The 12,321-nt window shown below is 38.8% G+C and overlaps 1 protein-coding gene across 1 annotated transcript; it reads left to right on the plus strand.

Moving 5' to 3' along the window:
- Nucleotides 1–8,601: 8,601 nt before the first annotated feature.
- On the plus strand, nt 8,602–10,901 carry LOC100028671 (C-C chemokine receptor type 8-like). The gene has a single exon (XM_001378610.3). The coding sequence runs from the start codon at nt 8,608–8,610 to the stop codon at nt 9,670–9,672; it is 1,065 nt and encodes a 354-aa protein (XP_001378647.1). The 5' UTR covers nt 8,602–8,607; the 3' UTR covers nt 9,673–10,901.
- Nucleotides 10,902–12,321: the final 1,420 nt, after the last annotated feature.

Raw genomic sequence — 12,321 nt, forward strand, 5'->3', positions numbered from 1 at the left:
CAGATGGCTTTTAAGATCCCTTCAAGTTAAAACCACAAGATCTGTTAAGTGGGTAGAATTTTAATCTAGATCTTCACGTCCAAGTATTGAGCTCCATAAATTAAACTATGCTTTCTCTTCTTCTTGCATGTCAGTACTTCTTGTTCCAATGCTGAAGCCTACCCATCCCCATTGCCCTTTGGGTCACCTACAATTGTAATTCCTCAGATACTGAAGTATCCTATGGCAGTGGCAAAGCATCCTCTGAAGACTGCTGGCATTGAAGAGCCAGGATTTTGTGACACAGCAGGATGGGATCACTCTAAGCACTGTTTGCTTTCCCAGATGTACTCCAGACCCAGTTCTTACTCATGTCCAGCTTGCTGTCCATCTCCAGGGCTTGCTGAGCATGGAGGTAGTTATCCATAGGGCAGCTAGGTAGTGCAGTGGGAAAGAGTACCCAGCCTGGATTCAGGAAGACTCATCTTTATGAGTTCAAATCTGGCCTTGGACACTAACTGTATCACTCTGGTCAAGGCATTTAACTCTGTTTGCCTCAGTTTCCTCATCTGTCAAATGAGTTGGAGAAAGAAATGGCAAACCACTCCAGTATCTTTGCAAAGAAAACCCCAAATGGGGTCACAAAGAGCTGGACTAGACTGAAAACAACTGAACAACCATTTATGTGTCCACTTAGTCGACTGCCCATCTATCTGTCATATGACCAGATGTAATCTAGTCATTCTCCTTTTGTATGACTTTTCCAGCATGAACCCAGTAGTATGCTGGGATGATGCAGTCATATTATAATCCCTAAACAGGAGCAATGAAAGCACTTCTCTGTCTAGAGAAGCTTCTGAACTTGTAGTCTTTGGATTCTAGATTTCATGAACTTGATGAGAAAAGATTTCAGTAGAATCGATACCCTTGTAATCCTATGATTTTTATTTTGTGCCTTTAAAACAGGATTCTAAGAAGGAGGGCATAGACTCTACCAGACTGCCCAAAGGGGCCATGGCACACAAAAGGTTAAGAGCCTTTAACCTATCGAGATTTCTTTCAGTTAGATTCTGAACTGGATACTAGAAACCTCATGTGACAATACAGTAATAATCAGAAGACTGTTGAACAAATTTCTCACTGATTACCTCTATTAACAAATTATGTAGAGGCAGGTAGGTGTCTTAGCAGATAAAGAGCCAGGTTTGGAGATGGGAAATCCTGGGTTCAAATCTGACCCCAAACACTTTCTAGCTATGTGACCTGTGGGAAAGGTACTTAACACTATTTTGTTTGCCTAGCCCTTATCACTCTTTTGCCTTGGAACCCTTACTTGTATAATTCTAAGACAGAAGGTAAAGGTTTAAAAAATTATGTTTCCATGTATTCTATATGTGTAAATTTTCAAAAGCATAGAATATAGATAATTTTAAGCATAATTTATACATGTATATAGAAATTATAGTTTTAAAAATTCTATCTTTATATATACCTGAAATATAGCTTGTCGAAGGAGAACACTTCCAGCTGTATCTTGCTCCTTTGAATTGAACACTTTAGTGGGCAGCTGGGTAGCTCATCAAATTGAGAGTCAGTCCTAGAGATGGGAGATCCTAGGTTCAAATCTGGCCTCAGACATTTCCTAGCTCTGTGACCCTGGGCAAGTCCCCTGACCCCTATTGCCTAGCCTTTACTGCTCTTCTGCCTTGGAACCAGTACACAGTATTGATTCTAAGATAAAAGGTAAGGGTTATTTAAAAAATAGATTGAACACTTTAAAAATAATTAATAAACAATAAACACAGTGGACTCTCATATTGTTTGCCCTTTTCAGTCAGTCGTGTGACTGCAGTCTGCTGTAGAAAGTCAGTTTTGAAAGCCTATCTGTTCCCTTCTCAGACTTTCATCAAGGATACCTTTTCACTTCTGAGGGCTTCTTAGCCCTCATCCCCAATGCATATCTCAAGCATATCCCCTTCTCTCCTTTGGCAGTGCCACAACCCTTTTCAAAGTTCTTTGTTTTTACAATATTGTTATCATGCAAATTGTTCTGCAATATCCTTTCATGACATTTCACATCAGTTCATAGAAATCTTTCAAAGTTTCTCTGAAACTGCATGCTTCATTTAATTTCTTCTAATAGTAGTAGTCCATTATGTACACCATATTTTGTTCAGTCATTCTCCAGTTGATGGGAATCTTTTTTAATTTCCAGTTCTTTGCCATCATAAAAAGAGCTGCTCTAAATACTATATGGATCCTTTCCCTCTTTCTTACTGTTAAAACCCAGAAAGGTTGCACCCACCCCTCCCATTCCACAGAAGGTAAGGGAGGAACTGTCCTATCTCATGATTTTTTGTTATAGGGTAGATGATCTGGCTGGATTTTGAATGAGCCTGTTTATCTGAACAGCTGTTAGACTATACTAGCCTCAAAATGTATTAATTTCTACATTTATTTGTACAGCAACTTCCCTGGTACTATATAATACAGACCTAAAATTCATATTGTGGAGGAATTAGGTAGCTCAGTGACATGAGAACCAAGTCCAAAGATGGGAGGTCCTGGGTTCAAATGTGACCTCAGATACTTTCCAGCTGTGTGACCCTGGGCAAGTCACTGAACCCCCATTGCCTATCCCTTACCACTCTTCTGCCTTGGAGCCAATACATAGTATTGATTTTAAAATGGAAGATAAGGGTTGTTTTTTCCCCCAATTCATATTGTGGGCCAGGTAGGTGGCTCAGTGACAAGAAAGCCAAACCCAAAGATGAGAGGTCTTGGGTTCAAAGCTGTCCTCAGACACCTCCCAGCAGTGTGACTCTCATTGCTGAGTGCTCACCACTCATCTCCCTTGGAACCAATACTTAGTATCAATTCTAACACAAAAGGCAAAGGTTTTAAGAAATGTATATTGTTTAAAAATGAGGATGACAGTAAAGGTTCTAAGAATAGCATTATTATTGAACCTACTTGTCAGCTGAAAAACAAAAGATCTCAGTATCTGAAACAAGTTCTCCCACCCAGTAGGGATATTTTAGCAACCAAAGTTTCCTGCTTAGTCTTACAGAGTTTATTAAAAGCAATCAAATCATTGATTCGTGTGGTAGGTGCAGCAAACTTCCATCACCCATGTACAATTTTGTGATTCAGAGAGATTTGACAGTTGAAGGGATCTTGAAAAATAAGGTCTCACACTCAACTCAAACCTGCACTGTTTAGGAAACAGAATAGGAAATGACTTTATTTTGATCTGTTTGATGTGACGCAGCTGTCTGTGGGTGTATGTGTATATATATATATACATATATATAACTCTACATCACTCTGTCAGTTCCATCACCAAGTGGAAATTAACAGTCCCCACTTTGGAAGGTGAGTATCTCTTCATAAAATGGAATAAGTCTGTCTGGCTCAGATTTTGTTCTTCAGGAGTTTAAATGGCTAGAATGGACTTTAGAGATCATCTGATTCAATCTCCTTATTTTTAAATGACAAAGAAACTAAGGCCTAAAGAAACTGATCAATTTGTGCCGGGTTCCACAGATTGGGAGTAGAGGAGTCAGGAGGAAGAATTCTAGTTTAGCAAGAGGAAAAAACCATTTTAATTTAATAGATGAAAGAAAAGGATTTGATAAAAATCCAACATTCATTCAGGTTAAAGATATATCCATTCTTACAATCAAAGGAATCTACTTTTAGACAAGAGCCAAATAGCTAATTAAAAAAAAAAACAAACAACTTTTGAAGTGTTCAAACTAAACTCCAAGTTTGCTCAGGTCTTCTGTGCTTAAAACTAGCATTGTTTCCAGGACACCATGCCAACAAAGAGGAAGAATGGAGATTGGTATTAGCTGCATTGTAACCAAGGGACTTCTTAGGTTATAAATGATAAGAAAATACTGTCTTTATGGGCTTTAAAAAAGTTGTAACATTTTCTTAATCTGTATTTCAATTTTATGTTAGATAATTATGTGGGTTAATCTTGTCTATATAACCTTACTAAACCATTTGTTGCAGTTCATTTTTTGGTCATGAGTTGTAGTTTATATATGTACAGTCATGTCATCTACAAATAATGACAATTTGACTTCATCATTTCCAGTATTGCCTTTTTCCCATCTAATTATAATGGAGAGCATTTGCAATACAAGATCAATGACGATGGTAAAAATGGGCATGCTTATTTAGTTCTTGTATGTACAATGGAAAAACATTACAAGTATTCGGATTAAAAACATCTCTTGACTTAAGATAGATTTCTTTTTTATTGAGTAGAGGAAAAAATTTCTCTATTATTACTCCTTTTAGGGTTTTTGCCACTAATGGATGTTAGATTTTTTTATCTAAGGTTTTTTCTGCAACTATCAAAATAATTTTGAATTTTTGCTTTTGTTAATAATTTTCCTGATATTGAGTCAGACTTGCACACCTGGTATAAATGTGATAGCTATTGATAGGTTGTTATATTTTGCTAGCTATTGTTTCATATTTTACATCTATGTTCATTAGGGAAGTTGATGTATAATTTTCTTTATTAGTGTTCTCTTTGCCAAGTTTTGGTAGACCAAAAGATTTGCCCCATCATAGATTGTTTGTAGCTTTCCATTTTTTTCCCCAGGCATTAATCTGGTCCCCAATTTATTTTAACCCTTACCTTCCATCTTAGAGTCAATACTGTGTATTGGTTCCAAGGCAGAAGAGTAGTAAGGGCTAGGCAATGGGGGTCAAGTGACTTGCCCAGGGTCACACAGCTGGAATGTGTCTGAGGTCATATTTGAACCCAGGACCTCCCATCTCTGAGTCTGACTCTCAATCCACTGAGCTACCCAGCTGCCCCTGGTCCCAAATTTTAAAGACCCAGAGTTTCATTCTCAGTGGGTTTTAACTACAGAGTTAATGAGAACATCTAAATCCTCAGTGGAAATATTTGATGAGAAAGAGTACAATTAGTAATGCTTTTTACCTTGTGTCTACCTTCTAGGTTCTCATCTTTGTTAGATTTAGGGAACTGAAACTATTCACTAAATTGTTATCAGGAAGATGACTACATTCAGATGTAGCCTGACCCCTGGATGGCCCATGATTTTCAACTGAAGTTGAAAAAGAAAGCTGAATTCTCTTTACTATGTAACATTTAGAGGCAGTTAGTGCCTCAGTGGACTTATTGCCAGACCTGGAGATGGGAGATCCTTGGTTAAAATTTGGCCTCAGATACTTATGGGCTGTACAACTCTAGGCAAATCACTTAACCCCAATTGCTTAGCCCTTACGTCTTTTTTTGCCTTGGAATTGAAACTTAGTATGGATTCTAAGACAAAAGGTAAAGGTTTAAAAAAAAAAATATATATATATATATATAATGTTTAGGGTAAGTCAGTCTCAAGTAATTTTGAACACAGCAGCAATGAGTAGGTTAGATAAAGCTAATCAGAAGGGATTGGCAGAATTCTGGTTCCAGAGATTGTACCCATGATTATTCAACAGTCATTTCAGTTGGGTTTTTCTACTTTTTTCCCCTTGACCTTTTCTGGGTAAAGAGGGCTGATCTAACCAATCTGCATCACCCTCTTTTTATAAATGAAGTTATTTATAAGTAGTGTAAAAGCAGTTATTTGTTCTGATATAGTTTGAAAATTTTTACCTCTGAAATCATCTGATTTGCTTTTTTTTCTCCCATCGGATCATTCATAACTTGTTTGATTTCTGCCTCTGCAGTTGGTTAATTTCCTGTTAAATAAGTCTTGGTAAATTATATTTTTGTAGAAATCACTCATTTGCCTTAAATCTTCTAACTCCTACAAGGGATCTAGTATTCCCTAAGGAAACTCCTTCTTTTATATTTGGTGCAACCTCTCCTGATTCATTTGTAACTTTGTTGACATACATTTTCATCTGTTATATTGGTTTCTTAAGTCTGTCAAGTTGTTGGTGTTTTCTTTAAACTATCTCCTGGTTCTAGTTACCAATTCAATTGTTGCTTCACTTCCCATTTTATTTATTTCTGCTATTAGTTCCCAGATCTTTACTTAAAAAAACAAAAAACAAACTGTCCCTCACTTTCAGTCTTCACACAAAAGCTGGATGGATGACATGTCAGGCATGCTGAAGCAGACATTCTTCTATGGGGGGCTTGGACTGGAGGATTTCTAGGGTTCCCACCAACTCAATGACAGTATTCAATAGCTATTGCCTTAGTCTTTACCTGGTTTCTTTAGTTGCAAGTTTAATTCATTTGTCCCCTTCCTTGTTAATGAAGACCTTGTGATAGGAATTTGTCTACAAGAATTACTTTGGCTGCCTCCCACTGATATTGACTTGTAATATCCTTAGCAGTGTCTCTTAAATATTCTGTTTTTTCCCCCTTGATTTCTTTTTTTTAATATGTCAGATGTTTTGGAAGGAATTCATTTAAACAGATTTATTTAAGGGAACTATTGCAAAGAAAATTCAATTGAATGTACTGAAACCTAATGTTAGACATGCTAAATCATCTAAAAAAGAGAATATTCTGGACCCAAAGTATTGGTAGGGGGTATGGGTGGAGAAAAGTAGAACTCTGGCTCTACCAGGTCCTGGAAGCCCAAAATAAAGAGGAAACAAATAGCCAAGGACAAAGGCAAAAGAAATGTATTTCTTTTTCTGAAGCTAGCATCTCTCTCTATCACCCCAAAAGCCTTTCCAACTCAAAATCCCAGAATCCTTTAGTATAGATAAGTAGTTTGGTACTTACCGCCTTATTTTTAGATATTTCTAATCAGATGTCCCATAAGCATCTAAAACTTAACCCATTATCTTTCCCCCTAATTCATTATTCTTCCAAACTTACTTATTTCTATCAATCTGTTCCACATCATATTTCTTGTCACTAAAGGTTACAACCTAGGTGACATCTTTGACTTCACTCCATATAATTCCCTATTCTTCTTGTTTCTACCTTCATGAATCCCTTGGATTTGTAACCTTCTCCCCACTCATACAGCCATCTCCTGATAGAGGGTCTTATTACTTCTCACCATTGTAGTAAACTTGCTGTCTCAAATTTCCCCCCATTCCAAGTGATTTTCCTGAAGTTTAGTTCTGACAGCACCAAATCCCTGTTCAACAAACTTCAGTGAGTACCTACCAGAGCTAAATACAAATTTCTCTGTCTAGCATTTAAAGCTCTTCAAAGTTTAACCCCTTCCTACTTTTACAGACTTCTCACACAAATACTCCTTATACTCAACTCCATGGGACAGCCATACCACCATACTTGCTGTTCCATCTTCCTGATTCCCCAACTCTTCTTTCAATGCCTCTTTATTAGGAGCCCCTTGCCCCCATTGCCAGAATGCTCTTCCTTCTCATCACTACCTTTTGGAATCCATGGTACCCTTCAAAACTTAGGTCCAGCACCTCTTCCTACATGCAGCCTTTCTTGATTCCCCACTACTGCTAGCATCCTCTCTCCAAAATCTATCTTCAATTAATGTTGTGCATATCTTGTATCTGTACATGATGAATGTCCGCTCCTGGGAGGAAAGGTTGTTGCGACCCCAGTGTTGCCTGGGACATGTGACATAGTGAGTGTTTAATAAATGATTACTGATGGGTCAAGCTGCCCCATTGTATATGATAGCCCTAATCAAGAACTATAGCTAACATGGGAGCTAGTGAAGAAGAGGGAAACTATAACAAAGACAGTTATAGAAAAGGAGAAGAAAAAACCAGAACACCAATGGGATCTGTTGTGGTTTTGAGGTAAATATAGTTAAAGGCAACCATCATCCCACAATATGTCAGTTAAAGATATTTCTGAAATGCATTGTATTGTTACAATTTTTCAAGTTTCAAATAATAAGAAGAATTGGTTTAATAGTTTTGAGAGGCTTGGGCCAGAGTGGAAGGAGTGTAAGACTCAGGTCACCAGAATCAGATCTCCTCCTTCCATTTTTGCTAAGGACTACCTTGAGGCCTTTCAAAGATTCAAGGTGATTTAACTGGCTCTGGAGCCAGCTGCTAACAACATGAGATATAAACGGATTTAAAAGAAATATGCTCAACCCTACCTAAGTATTGGGTAAGGACAGTTAGGGGTTCCTAGGAAAGTTACCAGCAAAATAGTCTTGACAGTTGGGTGATAGGATTTGTCTGTTATATGTGTTTGACTCACTAAAAAGATGGAAAATATAGTCTTACAGAGGAGAAATAACAATCTTCTTAGAGGAGCTAGCATTCAGATCATATGAATTTCCTTAAAGATTTCATAAACTTAAAGGAGGCACTTAGCAACGCCACAATGGACACCTGATGCTTTGCCTCCATTTCTGCCCCTCTTGCCCCAGGTCTTATACCCTTACATCATCACCATCATCATCACTACCCATGTTAAATTTAAAGTTTACAAAGTACATTCCTTCCCACAGCCTTCATGAAAGCATTATTTTGCAGATGAGGAAATTGACATTTTAAAAGGTTAAGTGACTTACCCATGATCACATAGTAAAATGTCTGAATTCAGGGCTCCTGACACTAAAGCTGGCACTCTACCCCACTACAAGGGACTCATCAAATATTTGATAAACTGATATCTTAGAGAAATTAATAAGAAGATTATGTGTTGTCTGAGCAGGTGACTGAGCTGAGATGGATTACACCCCGGAGCCAAATGTGTCCGTGACCACAGAAGACTATTATCCAGAAATACTGGCCAGCCCCTGCCACACTGCATTCACCCAGAAATCCAGCTCTCTGCTTCTTGCCCTGTTCTACTGCCTCCTCTTTGGCTTTGGTCTGCTGGGGAATACCCTGGTCATTCTGGTTCTGGTAGCCTGTAAGAAGCTGAGAAGCATGACTGATGTGTACCTGCTGAACCTGGCCATCTCTGACCTGCTCTTCGTCTTCTCCTTCCCCTTCCTGACACACTACACTCTGGACCAGTGGGTCTTTGGGAACATCATGTGTAAGACCATCTCAGGGATTTATTACATTGGCTTCTTCAGTAGCATCTTCTTCATCACCATCATGAGCATGGACAGGTACCTGGCCATTGTCCATGCAGTCTATGCCTTGAAGGTGAGGACAACCAGGAAGGGCATGGCTGTCAGCCTCCTGGTGTGGATGGTGGCCACTTTAGCCTCTGTCCCTTTGCTGGTGTTTTACCAAGTATCTTCTGAGGAGGGCACCCTCAAGTGCTACTCCTTCTATGATGACAGAACTATTGAGTGGAAACTCATCACCCACTTTGAAATCAACATCCTGGGTCTTGTCATCCCTCTCAGCATCCTTGTTTTCTGTTATGCCAACATCCTCAGACACTTGAAAGGATGTCAGAACCGCCACAAGATCAAGGCCATCAGACTGGTCCTCGTCGTAGTGGTGGCATTTTTCCTCTTCTGGGTTCCCTTTAATATGATGCTCTTCCTGAATTCCCTGCACAACCTGCATATCCTCGATGGGTGTGACCTAAGTCAGAAACTTACCCAGGCCACCCAGATAACTGAGGTCATCTCCTTCACCCACTGCTGTGTCAACCCTGTCATTTATGCTTTTGCTGGGGAAAAGTTCAAGAACCACCTCTCGGAAATCTTTTGGAAATACAAAGGGTATTTCTGGGTATGCAAAGAAAGGTTTACCTCCAATGAATATGTGGACAGATCATCTGTAAATCAACCCTCCTCACGTTCTTCTATCACAGACTACATTTTGTGAAGCAGGTTAGTTCTGGCCCCAGAAGAAAATGTTTGTATGGAATTCAGAGATTGTAGGAAGGATGGAGAGAGAAGATGTTTCATTTACAAGGAAGGCTATAAGACAGACATTTGATATGTTCTTCAGGTCTCTCCTAATAGGAATTAAATATCTCCTTCCTCTCCTTCACTGCCTATGAAACCACTTGAAAATTTTCTGGATATAATTCCTGACTGATGCTTCTTTTGGAGATGGAAGAGAGAGTTAAACTAAACACTGATGACATAAATTGGGGTGTACCAAGGATTTGCATAAGAATCCTTAAATTGATGATAGCTAACCTCTAACCACCAGCTTCAGTTCCATCTAACCTGTGGGACAAATACCAAGGGACATCTCCAATGGAAATAGACTAGCCTGGGGTTCAGAAGAAGCTACGTCCTAGACTTGGTTTTGCTGCTAAGCAGGTGTGAGACTTTGAATAAATTCGCTCACCTCTGTGAACCACAACTTCCTCCCACCTCCCTGTCTTTGCACAGGCTATGTCCCCAGTCTAGAGTGCACTCCTTTCCTACTTGCCCCTCATGGAATAATTCCCAACTTCCTTTCAAGCTCACGGACAATCTCCTACACCAGGCCTTTCTTGATCCACCCTGCCCCTTTCCCACCAAGTTATTAATGTTCAATCTTGTCCTTGACATTACCTTGTATAAATCTTATATTTACTCATATGTGTAAATAGTTTATTCTCCAAAAGACTGTAAGCTTCATATATGTGATGGGATGGGAAGTGGTTTCCTTTGTCTTGGCTTCCTCTAGCACTCTCTCTTACAAACAGTAGGCATTTCTAATAAATATTTATTAAATTAAATTGAATTGAGAAATGGGTTCTTACACAGCCACCAGTAATTGTGGCATTAAGAAAAAGGCAAATAAATGAAGAAAAGCTGCCTATCTGCAACCAGAGAGAAAGGCATATAAAATCCAACTCTGGATCCTGGGATTGAAGACCTGGAAAGATTGTTATGTCACAAAACTGTGATTTATTTCAGAGTGGAGCTCTCTTAAGCTGGGATTTTTTTTAAACCAGCCTGAGGGAGGAAGGAGAGGCTGGGAGTGGCTGCTTGGAGGACAGGACAGAATGAAACCCCTGCAAGTGTTTTGTGCTGAGCTCTTAAAACAGAGATTAAGCATGGTAGCCTGGTCACAGCAACAAGGCCTTCACTCTACAGAACAAAGACTCCATTGGAGCTTGATGGAAAGGACGGATGGTTCAAAGGGAGGCCAGTTCTTGGGGATCAACTCAAGGACATTAAAGATTTAATTTCCTTCCTGGTGTCTATCAATGATGGCCATGTCTATATTTTTTCAATGTTTATAAGCAGTTTTTACTTCATTTTTTTGTTTATATTTTAAAAAACTACAATCAAAACTTCTTTATGATACATGTATGTATATCAATTGTGTATAGGTAGGAGGGCAATGGAGGATGTCTGTGACTACCTGGAAATATGCAAAATTTAATTAGCACAATGAATTGGGTTCAGAATAGCTAGAATTTCCTGGATTCATAGTTAAGATTTTACCTAGTTTGGGGACTCTGAGCTATAATTGTGAAGGAACCTTATAGTTTTGATGCTGATTTGTTATTGATCATGATTTTATACTTCTAAAATAGTAGAGAGAAATGACTTCTTGGGAAACAAGGTCAATTAACTCCTAAGCAAAAACAAATCACATGGGGGAAGCTGGGTAGCTCAGTGGATTGAGAGCCAGGCCTAGAGATGGGAGGTTCTAGGTTCAAATCTGGCCTCACCCACTTCCTAGCTGTGGGACCCTGGGCAAGTCACTTGACCCCCATTGCCTAGCCCTTATCACTCTTCTGCCTTGGAGCCAATACACAGTGTTGACTCCATAATGGAAGGTAAGGGTTAAAAAAAATCACAGTTGGAACCAGGGTTGAGTACAGATTAGAATATGGAGTTGTCAACTAAAAAAATCAGAGAACTACCAGAATAGTTCTAATAAAGGTTTTTAATTGGACAAGGAGAATATATTCAAGAAATACCACACAGAGCCACTGGCCTGGGAGAAGTATATTCCTCGGAAAAACACACAACAATGTAATACTGGAAATTTAGGATGATCTATAAAAATGAGGGAGAAAGGGGGAAGGACAATATATGATTAGGTTAATTTACAAACACTTAGGAAAGAGGAGGTAGCCAAAGGCTGAGGTGGCTGGAAAGGTACTTTTGGCATGATTATCTTCAGCTAATCCTGGCTAGAGTAATTGGAAAGATACTTAAGAATTTATTGTCTTCTTTAAATTTAGTCCTTGGGAAGAAGGCAAACCTGATTCATAGTTAATTCAATATTTATTTGTCTTTTGTTCTAACTTTGGTGGTGGTGGGGATTCAGTCTGGAGAATCCTTAACAATGTTGTCAAGGTGCAATACTCCAGACTCCTGAATAGTGGAAGAACAAAGGGGTAGTTTGGAAAAGACCATTCTCCATCTTTCTTCATCTTTCTCCAAGAGAAAGAGAAGAAAACTGGGAGAGATTAAAAAAAAAATTTCAGGTTTCCTTTATATACCCAAACATTGTCTCAAAATAGCAATTGCTTTAAGCAGGGACATTAATTCATTGCTGGTGGAGTTGTGAACTGAT

Source organism: Monodelphis domestica, chromosome 5 (genome assembly GCF_027887165.1).
Source record: "Monodelphis domestica isolate mMonDom1 chromosome 5, mMonDom1.pri, whole genome shotgun sequence".
In the NCBI taxonomy this organism is placed as follows: domain Eukaryota; kingdom Metazoa; phylum Chordata; class Mammalia; order Didelphimorphia; family Didelphidae; genus Monodelphis; species Monodelphis domestica.